We start from the raw sequence: 15,364 nt of genomic DNA on the forward strand, positions 1-15,364 counted from the left end.
AAAGATTGCTTGCATTCATTGCGCAAAGTATTTTATAACAAATACGATGATCGTTTATTGTGTATACAATGATTGTACCGAAAATAAGAAAACTTAGAATAAGGTTTGCAATCTACGTTGCTGTTTTGGTATATAACACTGAATATCATTTAACAATTTTAACTTTATTCTGAAGTACTTTATCATTCGTGGATGTTACTTCACCAAATCTGATTTTTCTCTTTTCTATTCTGGCTTCCAACTCGGCCTGCAATCAAGCATATTTGTAAAAATTAAATATAATATATATATATATATATATATATATATATATATATATATATATATATATATATTTAATCACATAATTGAATGTTATTTATATATGCTTTTATTCTATTTATTACCTTCTCCATTAGGGTAGAAACAGACATACCAAACCTTTCTGCTCGCTTTTTTAAAACTTCGTATGTTGTATGCTGTAAACATGTATAACCAATGAATTCTAAATATTTAAAACGCGTCAAATGACGTTTCGATTGTAATTAATGATAAATACATACCACAGGTGTTTTTACAGAAGCAGCAGACTTATTATTTTGATTATTAATACTGAATCTGGCAGATCTGGCTTCCTTTTTAGCAGCTTCCGATAGCGGCATACCAAACTTTTTAGCTCTCATTTCCAATCTCTAAACATGAAATCGGTATAGCGTTACTATTTTATTTTATACGTATATCCGTAGCGGAAACAAATGTTTATCGTTACCTCTTTGACACCGAGCTCTGACAACTTAATAATTTTTCTTTCCGGTGGTACAGTTTCTGTAGATTTCATGTCGGTCTCAGCTTTTTCTATCAATTCATTCTTAGTTTCTTCGATCACTCGTTTGCGGTTTAGAACTATTTTCTTCGCGCTCGCGTTGCTCTCCGTAGACAATTTCCTTTTTTCATTTACTTCTTGAGAATCTGGTTTACTCGATAGCTCTTCTATTTCTTCATCCTATATCACGAAATATTTGTTGTTACGACTATACCGATAGAAATTAAATCATAGATACTTTTCTAAATATTTATTTCTCAAAAGTTTCTGCTTGAAACGATCCTGTTAAAATTAGAGATAAATAAATGCGATATTAATTTGAAATATCCTTTTTGTACTTACACCGAGGACTGCATCTTCGTCTAAAATTTCTTCCGCAGTTTCGTCCAAAGATAATGCAGAATCTATCGAAAAAGACATCGCTTTATCAACATATAATTCTTACAGGAAAATACACATACATTGTAAATTCATTTATAAACATATACCACCATGAATTGCTAACTGAAGCCTTTCAACCAATTCAGTTTTATTACCGCTAGTGGTAAGTCCTCTCTGTTTCAATTCGATCTTCAAATCTGCAACCTATTTTATAATGTTAATTAACAAGTGTATTAAAGTTCTTTAACTGCAGAGCCTTAGTAACAAACATTATTTTTACGATTGATATCAAATAACTACTTGTGCACGGTGCAAATAAAACCGTAGACAGAGAAATCTTTTATTGTGTACAAAACAGTTGTATATAATGTTGAGGTTATGTTCCCGGTAGTGAAACAATATCAACCTAATACATATAAATTACCTTCATCTTCGAAAGTTCCGTTAGTCCTTTCTCATAAGACGAATCAGCCATAATGTATCTATTTATATTATTATATTTTTATAAAGAGAGTTTCTTAGTTTACGATTAACATGTCACCATTCGTTTCAGTCCAGTGTTCTTATGTATATTACATACAGATGTACTGTTCAATGCTCAAGCAGCCAGGATTCGCGGGCCGTAAGAAGTAAGAACTTACGGAACTTGTTCCCTCTTGTCTAACCACAAGTGCCCACAATGGACCACAAGTCAAAGTGATCAAAGTCACCACTCTCCAAAGCACAGACTAGTAATGAGCGATGTTGCATCGGTTCTTAGATAATCGATGCTTTATATTGTAATATCGATGTTTTAAGATATCGATTAATCAAGAAATCGATGTTTTCTTAGTTCGATGTTGAAACTACTTGGCGTCACTAGCGCATACTTCTCACCATTTTGTTTGAAGGCAGAGCTCTAGACGACTTTTTTGCAGGAAGGGCAGGAGTAGCAGTATTACCCATCATAAATAGGATTGGATGACGCCAATGGATTTGTATTGGCAATCCATTGAAATCCTCCAATCTCAATTGTGAGGTCTTTTCTCCGGCACTCGGAGCAGAATCCCTGACACCAATGGACACACTGGTCCTGAGTGAAAATTTCACGAACAAGCAATAAAAAATAGTTCCTGTTCTTTGCTATTAGTAGTAACTATTTCGATTTTTGTAATATTTATTCATATATATACATATATATATATATATATATATATATATATATATATATATATACAAGAGAATATATTTTAGCAATTTGTGGTTTAGAAGAATATTTTGAAGGTACAGAAATGTTCAGGACAATTTTCTAAATCCATTTCATGGCAAAAAAAGTTTGTTTCTTTATTAAAACAGTTAAAATGTCTACGCATATTTGATATAAAGGATAATTATATATCGTACATACTAAGCTAGGCTCCAATTTTCTCAATTTCGTCTGCGTCTTCAACATTAAGGTAACGTATTTTTTTCCCAAAATGAGTCTCTATATCTTTACATATTGCCATTGCGTGTGACGAATCTACTAAATTAATAGCAATTCCAGATTTCCCAAATCGTCCTGTTCGACCGATTCTGTGCAAGTACGTTTCACAATCAGCTTTCCAGTTTTGATCCATGGGTAGGTCAAAATTGACTACTATCGTTACTTGTTGAACATCGATACCTGAAAGATGAGTAATATATTTTCAAGTATCGGATGATTCGCTTATGTCGTTAATAATAAATTGAAATAAATACCTCTAGCTAAAACGTTCGTCGTGATGAGAACTTTCTCTAAACCTTCCCTAAATCGATCTAAGACAGAGATTCTTTGTTCTACTGTTAATTCACCGGACAAAACGGCCACTGCATGGCCATCTTTTGTCATTTTTTCTGCTAACCAATTTGCCGTTTTCCTAGTCTGCGAACAGACAGAAGATAATAATATATTTATGATATATAAACAGAGAAAATTTTATATCGACGTAAATACAAATGAACTGTCTTACATGACAAAAAATGATTGCTTGACCTATTGTTATCACACCGTAGATATTAGTAATAGCAGCATATTTTTCTTCCAAATCTTTGCACTTTACATAATATTGTTCAATGTTATCTAAACTCTCTTCTTCCTTTAACAGTCGTATTATCAAAGGATTATTAACTATGATCTCTGCAAATTTCATGACTTCTGGTTCATAAGTTGCGGAGAAAAACATCATTTGACAATCGCGTGGAAGTTGCCTGTGCAAGTAAAGTGTATAATGCGTAAGTGCGTATAATTCAATGAAATTTATTGCGGTCGCTTGAATTACTTGTGAATACGAATGCACTGATCTTGATGGCCTTGCGTTGCAATCATTACATCCGCTTCGTCTAAAACAAATACTGATATCTCGCTCAGATTAAAGAATTTAAATTTAACAGTCCAATCTAAAACTTTTCCTGGTGTTCCTATAATGATGTGTTCAGTAATTTTTGACCCGCGACTTACTGAAACAAGTACATAGATTACATTAACATGATAAGTATTCGTTTGGTATAGGAATAAAATATTTAAAAAATCTAACAGCAAAGTATATATTACCTTCTTCTCCTCTGACAGCGTATTTGATTTTAATTTCATTACAGAACGCAGACATTTTTGCTGCTACTTCTCCCGTTTGTATAGCTAGTTCATAGGTTGGCGATAAACAAAGCACTTGAGGATAATTCTTAGATGTATCTACTCTGCTTAGCATCGCCAACACAAATGCTGCTGTTTTGCCAGTCCCAGACTGCGACTGAGCTATCATGTTTTGAGGCCTGTACATTCGTTATCCAAATTTAAATTCATGATAAACATATAACAAAAAATATTATCGAAGAAAAAATGAACTTACGGGTCAGCGAGCAATGTCGGTAATGCAGTTTCTTGGATTTTTGATGGCGCGTTAAATCCCATTGCGTATACTCCTTTTAATAAAGCTGGTTTACTAAAATATGGGTTATCGGAAATGTATTTTTAATTAAACTATAGAATCGCAGAAAACATAATATATCAAAGATATACGTACAGATGAAGAGCTTCGAAAGTTTTTACGCTATATAAAGGCGAAGCTGGATCTTTTCTTTGAATTTCTATATTCTTTTTCGTTACTACTAGCCCTTTACGTATAATTTTTTGCAAGAATGACTTTTCTGCTGGCGTGATCTGTTCGTCTGTTCCATCGTCATTCTTAGATTCTGTATTATTCGATGCATTTTCTGCAGGTTGTTTTTCTATGTTCAAGTTAGACACCTGTCGATAACAACTAACAATAGTATACCGATAGTATAACAATATTTGTATCTGGATGCCAAGCTACTGAAATTGATTTGTACTACTTTTTTACAATGTACAACATTAATTTTATTCTTTCAATCAAATTTCTTCAAATTACACAATGAATATGAACACGAGAAAGACAAAAGTGTAAATTATAGAAAAAAGGCTGTAATAAGAAACATGTATAAACAAAGAAATGTGAGGTTAAACCGGAATTATATACATGTAATGAGAATATTACCTTGGCGGATAATTTTTCCTGTTCATCCGTACATTTATTCCAATCGACTTGAGTCGAAGCCATATCAGCATCCAGTTGTACTCACAATAATCAAGAAACAACTCGATTTTCAGTTGGAGCGACAAAAATGCCAAAATGACAATACACCGTTCAGCATGGAATATGACGAAATAATTCTATTACAAAAAATGGAGAACCTTGCTTACAGGTAGAGCTCTCAGGCGCCTGACCGTTCTTGAAATTTCCACTCAAGACCAGTGCGTTCATTGATGTCAGAGATTCTGCCCGAAATTCTTCTTTTCTGTGGAAAGAAAACCTCACAAATGGGATTGGACGATTCCAATGGATTGCCAATGAAAATTCATTGGCGTCATCCACTGTCTGGCAGTGGCTCTAGTAGACTTTAGTTTCGAGACTCCACACAGAGCACTATACTATAGCAACTGTCGAGAGTTTTACTCTTAGATGCACACCCGCCCTAATTCTCTCACTCCTACTTTCTTGGAAGAAAGTCGTAAAGTGGTCAGGGTGCTGGGAGCTCTGCTCGTAAAGCGGTCGTCGGGCATACGAGAGCCCTGCTTGTTTTCAAAAGCAAATTGTATCTGTTTTTCTGAGTTAACTTGCCGAAGTTGGGCACACCGACCGATCTGCATGGCTTTGAAATATGTTAAATTTGTTCAATATGTCTAATGTTAAAGCAACATTTTTCTTTGCATCAAAAACAGGTCCATTTTAGTTTCTGAGATATTTACAAAGAACTGTATCTGCTACATGCTACTACGTTGAATTCCGCTTGCCGCGCATGCCGCAGCAGCGTGTACAAACGTGTATGTGCGAGCCGCGAGCTGCGAGCCAGCGGTATAATTAATTGGTCTTCGAAGTTTAGTTAACTATCATATTAACCAATTATATTTTGCGTTGTTGTTGTTTACTTTTCTTACACGCTATTAAACTCTTTTATTTGTGTGTAGAAGCAAAGAAAAGTCAAGAATAACAAATTTACAACTTACTTGTTCTGATAATCGTATAGAGAATTCTTATTAATGCTCTATAATAATAAGAATGAGCGAGTATTAACTCTTGATTTTTTTTCTCGTTTTATTTAATACGTTGATGTGTGCACTTTTCCTAACTTATGTGCGCGACTATGATTAAACCCAAGAAACTTGAAGTTTTCAATAACTAAAAAATCAAATGAAAATATGATATTTAATTTTTTATTTCTTTTTATTATAATGAATCACCCTTTACTTAAACGTTTCCTACCCATGAATTTCTTCCAGAATTGACAAACTTTTGTATTACTTATAAAAATAGTCACTTATATAAAAAAAATAAGTTAATAATTGAACAAATAAATGGATTTTGACAAGAAACTATTTACATTATGACTTGTGTCTTTTGTTTGCTTGCAATTCTAGAAAAGGATGATGCGGAAACTTAATGAGATGTAGAAAACATAATAATAAATAATATCATTAATGTTTGTTGTCTATTTCAAAATTCATTATATAAAATGGTACGAGTATATCTAAAATGATTTTGAAGTTGTAATACACATCGGATTACATTACAAATACGTAACTTTGAATACTTAATTACATCTTAATTGTATAGTATGTTAGCCCTATAAATTGTACGATTAACGTTTTATTTATCGACATGTACGTCATCTTGCATTTGAAATTATATGTATAAATCCATCAGTTTTCCATTATACGAGCATACGCTGTACATACATGGTAAATAGTAGCTTTTAAATGCACAACGCGCTGTTGTATCTGCCACGTGTATTTTTATATGAAATATACATTGCATTTGACATATGTACAAATTAAATTGTTAGGATATTTTACCTTTGTCTGTAAAGGTATATTATACAATTCATTTGCAGCCAAAAATATGTTTTTCTAATCTTTTCAATGCTATATATAGTATCTCCCTTTCTCTCTACGTATGCGTATATATGTTAAATAATTACAAGTATCTATAATTAAATTACTTTATATATATAAATATACACACATATATATATATATATATATACATATATATATATATATATATATATATATATATATATATATATATATATATATATATACATATACATATACGTATATATATATATTCTAAATAAGAAGTATGTAAAATATGAAATGCACATTGAATTATACACAGATTGCTTCAATTAAATCGTGAATTGTTACTTTTAATCACAAATGTAATTATACTATGCATTTTTTGGTATTTGAATTACAGTGTTGGCTTGGCAAATATTTTCTTTAAGAAATTTTAATAACGGCAGCCATGGTTTTAGTTCCGCTTGACTGCGGTACAAGGCGGACAGTGATCAGCGATAGGTCTATCATTTTTCGCTGGTATTTCTTGTGAAACACCATGGCAGCAGACTGTGTCTTAAACACAATTGTTGCGCTACGTTCACCCATTTGTATGCTCTATAACACGAATAATATGAACAAAGAATTATTAAACTAAAAGTAGGCTGTTTATTTAACGGAAAAAGGAAACAATAAGATATACGTATAACAATATCTTGATAGAATCGTAACAGAGATGAAACTGTAGAAATAAATTTAATCGATGATGCATTAGAAAAATGAAAATAAATCTTTTCGACATATAGTAAATCGATATAAAACTTTTACATGTGACGCAAAATAATATCTTATATACATTGTAAGACATATCGCTACATATGTTTTAGTTAACAGAATCGAGAAGGGTACAAAGATGAAATAATACAGTATTTGACAAATAAAACACTTTCTTCGTTATAACAAGTGTCGTTATCGGACATACTGAAACGAATACTTCGAAAAGTTCGTAAGATTGGAAGAATTTGGTTTCAATCGAATAAAGAATATGTGAAACTTAAAGCAGTGTATCTTTGAAATCTTGTATCTATTACACACGGGGAAAATTATAATCAAATAGCTTCTGTGATACGAAGCTAGTTTTTACGTAATAAAGAACATAAATTAGCTTTTTTCTTCTACTAAAGTAACTTAAAAGTGAAATTAATAAAGTGGAAAAACAAAAGTAAAACCACTTAAAAGAGACAAACGAGTCGAGGCGGGAGAAAATGTTCTAGTAGAAAAATAGTCACCTCAATAGTTCCAATCCCTTGACACATACGTCTAATTTGTGCTTCGGATGTACTTGCTGCTAAATTTTCTACCTTCACGGTATTAGTTTTTGTTTCCTGTTGCTTTTTTTGTTGAGTTGGTGTTTTTTGAAGTATAACTCTTTGATTGTTCTGCGTATTCATAACAACCTTTTGTCCACTGGTATTTGTCGTTACTTCTTGTACATTGATGATAGTCTTCTGTAAACTTACAATCGGCTTTTGTTTGAAGATTCGTTGCGGATTGCTAACAATCCTCTGTCCAACCGTTATTAGCTTCTTCGACGGATCTGACTGGGTTTGGCCAGCTTTATGATCTGTAACTTGTGTCGTGTTATTTATTTTGTTCTGTAATATCATTTGACCTGATTTCTGTAGATTCGACACCGTTTTTTGGATAGTAGTGGCAACTTTGTGAGTATTCGATAACGATTTCTGTATAACAACACGTCGCATACCAGATTGCGTACTCAAAACTTTGGTATTATCATTGCTTTGCACAATCGTATGCCCGGAGTTATTGTCCTTGGAAAAATCTACCAAATCGTTGGGCTGTACAGTCTGTATTGTTCTTACAATTCGTACACAGGATGATTTTTCTGCAGCCTACAACAGAAATCGTAACGATATTTCAGTTTGTCGAGTCACCAAATCATAATAATTATAAAAATGACAGTTCATAAGAATAGCTCCTTTAGAATAACTGAACTATTGGAGGAAATGAAAAGGAACAAAAAGTAGTTAAAAAATACATTTTATTGAAACATGAATAAAAAATATACAGTAATGTCTGCTAAATGTATGTATATATATGTATATACATATATATATATATATATTTCGAATTCGTACGTTTTCATTTTGTTGACAATGATAAATATTTAAAATTAATGTATTTCTCCGAGATGTGTAAAAAAATGCAACGACACGTGCAGCGTGTCTTAATTACATGCATCGGTATATAATTGTTATATACCAACTTTAGTTTATGTACAAATAGTATTTTAGCACAGCGTGATCTTGGAAAACTTGAATAGGTATATAATCGGAAAATAAACAAAATGTACTGTACGTAAAGGTGAATGTAATAATTCTATTTAACTATATTCGACTTATGAGATTGTAACACTTTTGAAGAAATTGTACCAATTTTCATTGTTTTTCTATTGTTAGAAATTAAGAAAAGACAGTATTTTTAATATTGTACCTCGGTAGCTTGCGTATTGGTAGGACGACCGCGTCCTCTGCCAATACCAATATGAGCTTTGCTAATTGTAGCCTCTTTTACAACTCCCATAAGTACCGACGCCGGTTTCGTATCTCGTGTACCTACGTTTGCTGAAAAAAAGAAATCCGTGTAAAGCGCACACGTATGTACACGTCTATGGATGCACGATACGATGCTATTGCAATAATTATTGCGCCTCGAATCTAACTTAACGGTGATCGAAAAACGGATGTTTACAAAAGTACTAAACATACATACATGAACCAGTATCGTTTTTAGCTTCTTCACTTTGTTTCTCCATTGCAGCCATTTTTCGCCTATTTTCCTTTTCGCGTAAAATCTTTTCCCTAAGACGCTTCTGTTCTTCCATTTTCTTTCTGTACTCTTCCATTTCCGGATCATTCTCCTCGTCCTGAAATATTTCATTGCACGACAAAGTATAGAAAAATTCGTGCCGAGAAAAAGGTTGAAATAAAATGCTGATACAACTACTGTGTACACACCTTCTTATCGGTGTTCGCGGTATTTAAGGTATCTACCGTTCGCACTTCTTGAAGATTTCTATTATTAGATTTCATTCGTTTTGGACTTAGGTCGCGTAAAGGTCTGTCCACCGGTTCGGAGTTCCTCTTCTGCGGTAATCTACATTTTACCGAAGCGTTCATGGGTCTGTTACCAGGCGATTTTTGTTGCGTATGGTTTTGATCGTAGCTCTCACGGTACGTGTTCGTGGAGGGCGGTCGACTCTTTGGAATATAATCGCTTCTATTCTTCGATTGCAACTCTCTGTCGCGATAATTCTGACGAGTCCCTCTATGATCCTAATAAGCATTAACATCGTAAGCAAATGAATCGAAATTTGCATCCAAGTACGATAATGCTTACCTCTTGGTAACTGTCTTTCGGATCCCATTGACTGGACTTATACTTGGTGGTGGCATCGTAATTGCTGTCGCGCGTGTAACTGCTTTCAGCGGAATATGATTTACCGAGTGTTCCACTCTGACTTTTCTGTGGCTTGTTTTCTTGCCACACGTCCGAGAAATATGCATAGGGGTCCTATTTCAAATATGCGATTCGTACGCGTTATTCCAGAGAAAGAATGGTCAGAAAATATTGTAGGTGTTTCGTAGAAAAATTCTTTCTAAATACATACATCGCTCTTATTTTGCTGATAATTCTGCTGATAGTGCGGTGGTCCTTGCTGCTGCGGCTGACCGTACGCAGCTTGATTCGGATAAGACGGCAAAGATTGGGAAAAGTGACTGCTAGGAATTTGCGATAACAAAGGTGTTTGTTGTTGAGCGGAGTCCCATGCCAGCCTTGCTGCTTCATGCGGAAAAAAGAAGAGACGATTTCGTTCGGTTATAAGTAGCCTTCGGTTGACATTAGTTCTAAGCTAGGTTTCGCTGAACAACTATTTCCAAAGACTTACCATCGTTGGTCGATTGAACGGCGCCTCGAAAGTGAGGATTGATTAAAATCTTGTGGCCTGGAGGTAAAGGTACATTAGGTACATTGGAAGCAGACTGTTGCGGTACCGGCAAAGTATTAGAATTAAATTGGCTGGTAGGTACTTGATCGGTATAACCGGACCTCGAATCGTAAACCGGTCGATTTTCAAATTGAGCTTCTTGAAAAGTTGGCCTGTTCTCGAAAGGCGGCTGATTCGATACTTGTACATTGGGATGGTTAATGGGTGGTCCTTGGGACGATTGCCGCGGGAATCCTTGCAGCGGTAACGTTTGGTTCCCTTGTAACAATGCGACAGGGGCCGAAGCGACAGACGAAGCGACCAATGGGTTCAGGTTTCCAAGCAACGACGTTCCTGGATTTCCTTGCAACAAGGTGCCTTGATTATTCTGCATCAGACGAGTTTGACCGTCTTGCACGTTGAGCACATTCGAACTTTGAAAAGGACCCGGTTGAATTTGTCCGTACGGTGGTTGACTCGGTGAATGATTATTGTTGTGACTGTAAGGTGGTCCTTGCAGCGATCCTGGCAAATTACCTCGTGGTCCGTAATCTAATCTCGGGCCAATAATTCGAGGGACTACTTGACCTTGAAATTGATTAGGATTGAATTGCGGTCTACTATCTACGAAGTGTGTAGGACCTTGAAGCGAACCGTTCAGAGAATAATGCTGGAAAGATTGTACTTGAGAGTTTGGTTGTTGATAAATAATCTGCTGGTTTTGTACGTTGTTCGGTACTCCGAGAAGAAACGGTGGCCTAGCTTCGAGTAACGGTGGTCTGCATGCTGCTGGTGTTTGACCATCGAAATTCATGTTGCGCGCGTTGTTAAACCTAGCAGAACATTTCAGAGATATTTCAAAAATATTTAACACAGTCTAGCTATATCCGTATTTATCGTAGTAGTATCGGCAAGACGAATGGAAAGATGTCTAGTCAAGTACCTTGGATTAAAGTTCCCTGAATTCTGCGTATTAAATCTTCCTCCTCGGTTTCCTCTTGCACTTCGACCTCTTCCGCGGCCTCTGTATATCATCAACTTCGATGGTTCAGATGTTACAACGTTTTCCAAACTGTCCGGTATATTGGTATTCATTTTCGGAGATACTATAGTTCTCTCGTTTTGAAATCTGTTCCTCCTTTCCTTGGCCTCCTCGCATTCATCGTCTTCCATTCCTTGTCCAGTCGCTGCTGCGTACATCTTTGCGTTTTTCTGTAACTTCTCTCGCAAATCTCCTTTGCCGATATTAGTTGAAGTATTAACGTTATCGTTTGCCGAACGTTCATCTTGTTGACGCGTTTGTTCGATTTTGTATTTGTTTATTTCGTCTTGCTCGTAATATTTCGACTGAACGTCTAGCTGATTACCATCTTCATAAAAATCATTGTCATTACTTCTATTCAATTCTATATTTTCATCTTCACCATCTAAGTCGTCATCGAGTGCGTCGGTAACTCCTAAGTCCAGTACATCATCTGTTTCCTCTTCTCCCTTATAGCTATTCTGCTGCTCAGGGAATTAAATTGCCAAATATTTGTAATGAAAATATGATATTTAGCCATAGTCGTTACAATCTACTTTTAAATAACATATTCGCTAGTAGTCGTGATTTGATACGATTTGCTCTAATATAATCTGATCTGATCTTATCTGATTTGATCCGATCCGATCTGATGCGTATGTTTCTATGAATGCGAATGCGTATATGTAAAATGAGAAATTTATGATGAAAACGAAGATACGTTGCATGATTTTTGAACGTGATATCGCAATATTGAATTTTCATATTTCCGTTACTTCATGCTTATAAAAATTTTTCTAATTGAATGCCATCGCAAATGTTTCGCTAAAATTCACCGTTAAACACAATTATTGTGTTTATTGCAATCAAATATTAAATGAAGGTATATATTCGTATCTTAATTAATTATCTCAGATAGATTATATGCAACAATCGAGACATAGCTAGGACGATCGAATAATCCTTTCTGACCGAATAATTTTTCAATTACTTAACTTATACTTAACAATAGAATAGAATAAAAACATATTGTACACGTAATGTAACTATAGGTTACAGCAACATGACATATAACAGCATATTACTTTGGATTCATTTTATACGTTACTTGACAAACAAAAAATATCTTACCGCGATCGAAGATTTTAGTACTGTAATATTTCATACTGCTGTTTATGCGTCATGAAAATGAAAATAGATATATCAGCTTACATACTAGGAAAATTAGTACAAGTTCTATGGAAACGTGAACAATATTAATATTTTTTACAATAGTATTTTATCGTTACTTTAATAACATCTGTACATAATAGACAAATGTTTTAATGAAAAAATTCACAACAGACAAAACCTTTTTCTTTTTAAATTTCACTTATCTAAGTTCTACTTTTACCATCAAAAATGTAACAAGAAACTTTAATGTTTCAATTATAAAAAGTGTAATCGTTATCAATTACAATTCAAAATTTTATTCAAATCTAGTGCTACAATTTAAAGGTTTCTCAAGAGCATAACATTTTTCTTTGAAACATTCATTAGTTTCATTAAAACATTCTTATGCTACAGATCATTGTATTCAAACACACTGTTGAAAGTATATATGTGTGTGTATATATATATATATATATATATATATATATATATACACATATATAAAAAATCTATTACATAGTTTATAATATTGTCAACTATAATTGTTTGATGTAAATACTTTAACAAAATGGTGTAATGCCACTGGTGGTATTTACAATTAACTTTGATTTTGATTACAGTCACAACTAATTAAAGTGACATTTGTAAAAGACAGGGAAAAGGAAAAACACATAAATACATTTGTACACATTCAACTTTAAAAGGTTCAACAACATAAAATATTCTGATATTCAAAATTTCAGGACTTCGCATACAAAAGAATGAATTTATACTTCTAGGTACAATTAAAGTGTAGAAAATAATAAATTCAGCCGTTATCTATTACTATAGTTGCTTTATGTAATTTAGAATAGTAAAAAGAATATACGAATAATTTATAACTAATTACTTTCATTTTCCCTGCTCTAATTTTGATCAGACATATGACTTATCTTACATATTCCACATGTTATTTCCGCATAATATTTTTATATCCTTCTCATACATCAAATGAAAGGTAAAATTACAACATGAAATTCTCGCTAGTCCAATAATATCTTTTCACGTATATGCATTTGTTTTTAACCTCGTATTGGACATATTACATCTGTGTGATTTGATACAATCCTTTTGATACGCTTTAACATGTAAACATTTCATTTCGTGAGATTATTCAGACACAAAGAAACAAATATTTGATTTACTAATGTCATCCTTTGATAAAAAATTATACATGGTGAGTTTTTATATGTATACCTTTTGTAGCTCTCACATACAACATAAATAAAACGCCTACAGATTAAATAAATCTAATAGCGTTGAATTCCCATCTCGCATGCTGAAATATATCATAGATAGACAACACGAATATAAATTACATTAGATTTAACCCATCTAAATAACGTAATCCTTTGACTTTAAAGTAATAAAATTATAATTTAATATTTCAGATAGATAACGTTACAGCCATACGTGATCGATTAATCCATAATTTTCCACTTTCAAATAAGATTCTTCAGAAATTTGTTATTAATTTCCATCATAGAATAATCTTGTATGATAGTTTATGACATTACAATGATATGCAATTTTTTGTTTAATAACAAAATAAGTTGCAGCTGTATATGCTCACCCTTTCCAATTCATAATCATCTGCTAAAAGAGCCTCTTCCTCGTCGTTTCCAAGATCATATTCCTCATCCCCAAGGTCTTCGTCCAATAAAGTATCGTCGCTACACAAATAAGCATTGAATATTAAAGTATTATGAAAGGAACAAACAATAGAGTTGCAAGGAGACGAATTTTAATGACTAAAGATATATCATGTAGCAGAATTGCCACCTGGCTTGAAGTATAACGGATAAGTTAGTAATGGATAAATAAATGGGTTAAAGTACAGTACACAAAACGAATAGAATAGAAATCTACGAATAGAAATAATACAACAAATGCATTATTAATTTTTTATAAAATATACATCCTACGAAATGTAAGTATAACAACTGTAGAAATTGAAAGAACTTAACGCGATTAATGATGTTTGATAAAACACAATAGGTGTAAGTATATACGTCACTAATAGAAGCGATGGTTACTCTAACCTCTACTCTAGCAAAGGTAATCGAAGTTTGTTTGAACAATACAAAATGTGTTGAAAAATAGCACTAAATTTGTGATAAGCATTAAAATAATAAAAAGATATTCATATTTCAAAATAATGGGAGAGAAATTTCTTACTGTTCCGACATTGTACGTGGAATTTCCGACACTTTAACACGAAAATCTGTAGGTCTAGAGTCTGTAATGGCAATGTCTGATGTGTCTGATGACTACGGCGACTACAAGTGACTACAAGACAGTATGCTTTGCCAGATTGCATCGATAATCCATTTCGATATATCGTTTCTCATCTTCAAATTCTCGAATAGTTTCTCTCGATATGCATTCGAAACGGCTTCATAAGACCAAGTGGGAGAATCCAAATTATATTCACCATGAGATTTCATTAGTATTGATTAGTTTTTGTTTTGAAGACATTTAGAAATTCTTGGGAGCTTAGAAGGAGCTTTTAGGTATCTTTCTCTCTCTCTCTCTCTCTCTTTCTTCCTCTTTCTCTTTCACACTCTCTCTCTCTCTCTCTCTCTCTCTCTCTCTCTCTCTTTGCAA

At 33.5% G+C, this 15,364-nt stretch overlaps 3 protein-coding genes across 7 annotated transcripts; all 3 read right to left on the bottom strand.

The window, feature by feature from the left end:
- Positions 1–14: 14 nt before the first annotated feature.
- LOC117227619 (SAP domain-containing ribonucleoprotein) lies at positions 15–2,219 on the bottom strand. 3 transcript variants are annotated; one of them, XM_033483047.2, is made up of 7 exons: positions 1,608–2,219; positions 1,294–1,387; positions 1,145–1,206; positions 749–982; positions 543–671; positions 387–458; positions 15–247 (listed from the first exon to the last, which is right to left on the bottom strand). In XM_033483047.2, exons 1-7 carry the CDS (start codon positions 1,656–1,658, stop codon positions 146–148), a joined length of 744 nt encoding a protein of 247 aa, XP_033338938.2. In that variant the 5' UTR covers positions 1,659–2,219; the 3' UTR covers positions 15–145. The 3 variants fall into 3 exon arrangements, with proteins under 3 accessions (XP_033338938.2, XP_033338936.2, XP_033338939.2); XM_033483045.2 differs by having other exon boundaries at positions 1,291–1,387; positions 1,608–2,211; XM_033483048.2 differs by lacking the exon at positions 1,608–2,219 and having other exon boundaries at positions 1,264–1,389.
- A 261-nt stretch (positions 2,220–2,480) lies between these two features.
- Positions 2,481–5,197, bottom strand: Dbp80 (putative ATP-dependent RNA helicase Dbp80). Its single transcript, XM_033483043.2, has 8 exons — positions 4,696–5,197; positions 4,204–4,427; positions 4,030–4,122; positions 3,735–3,952; positions 3,463–3,640; positions 3,154–3,391; positions 2,903–3,065; positions 2,481–2,828 (listed from the first exon to the last, which is right to left on the bottom strand). The coding sequence occupies exons 1-8, from the start codon at positions 4,756–4,758 to the stop codon at positions 2,575–2,577; spliced, it is 1,431 nt and encodes a 476-aa protein (XP_033338934.1). The 5' UTR covers positions 4,759–5,197; the 3' UTR covers positions 2,481–2,574.
- Positions 5,198–6,168: 971 nt separating this feature from the next.
- On the bottom strand, positions 6,169–15,092 carry LOC117227564 (uncharacterized). 3 transcript variants are annotated; one of them, XM_033482932.2, is made up of 11 exons: positions 14,936–15,092; positions 14,331–14,430; positions 11,489–12,051; positions 10,507–11,378; positions 10,228–10,397; positions 9,957–10,130; positions 9,575–9,892; positions 9,330–9,483; positions 9,051–9,181; positions 7,826–8,449; positions 6,169–7,154 (listed from the first exon to the last, which is right to left on the bottom strand). In XM_033482932.2, the coding sequence occupies exons 1-11, from the start codon at positions 14,944–14,946 to the stop codon at positions 6,981–6,983; spliced, it is 3,291 nt and encodes a 1,096-aa protein (XP_033338823.2). In that variant the 5' UTR covers positions 14,947–15,092; the 3' UTR covers positions 6,169–6,980. The 3 variants fall into 3 exon arrangements, with proteins under 3 accessions (XP_033338823.2, XP_033338822.2, XP_076377924.1); XM_033482931.2 differs by having other exon boundaries at positions 10,228–10,400; XM_076521809.1 differs by lacking the exon at positions 6,169–7,154 and having other exon boundaries at positions 7,183–8,449; positions 10,228–10,400.
- Positions 15,093–15,364: the final 272 nt, after the last annotated feature.

This window comes from Megalopta genalis, chromosome 5, assembly GCF_051020955.1.
Source record: "Megalopta genalis isolate 19385.01 chromosome 5, iyMegGena1_principal, whole genome shotgun sequence".
In the NCBI taxonomy this organism is placed as follows: domain Eukaryota; kingdom Metazoa; phylum Arthropoda; class Insecta; order Hymenoptera; family Halictidae; genus Megalopta; species Megalopta genalis.

Coding starts and splice junctions, on each gene's coding strand:
- LOC117227619 (XM_033483045.2), bottom strand. CDS start 1,658: ATGGCTGATTCGTCTTATGAGAAAGGACTAACGGAACTTTCGAAGATG. Junction 1,388..1,607: donor CGGAACTTTCGAAGATGAAG/GTAATTTATATG, acceptor ATTATAAAATAG/GTTGCAGATTTGAAGATCGA. Junction 248..386: donor TTTCTACCCTAATGGAGAAG/GTAATAAATAGA, acceptor GCTTGATTGCAG/GCCGAGTTGGAAGCCAGAAT.
- LOC117227564 (XM_033482931.2), bottom strand. Junction 9,484..9,574: donor CCGCGAACACCGATAAGAAG/GTGTGTACACAG, acceptor GAAATATTTCAG/GACGAGGAGAATGATCCGGA. Junction 7,155..7,825: donor AAGGGATTGGAACTATTGAG/GTGACTATTTTT, acceptor TTCGTGTTATAG/AGCATACAAATGGGTGAACG.
- Dbp80 (XM_033483043.2), bottom strand. CDS start 4,758: ATGGCTTCGACTCAAGTCGATTGGAATAAATGTACGGATGAACAGGAA. Junction 4,123..4,203: donor ACTTTCGAAGCTCTTCATCT/GTACGTATATCT, acceptor CCCATATTTTAG/TAAACCAGCTTTATTAAAAG. Junction 2,829..2,902: donor GACGAACGTTTTAGCTAGAG/GTATTTATTTCA, acceptor CTCATCTTTCAG/GTATCGATGTTCAACAAGTA.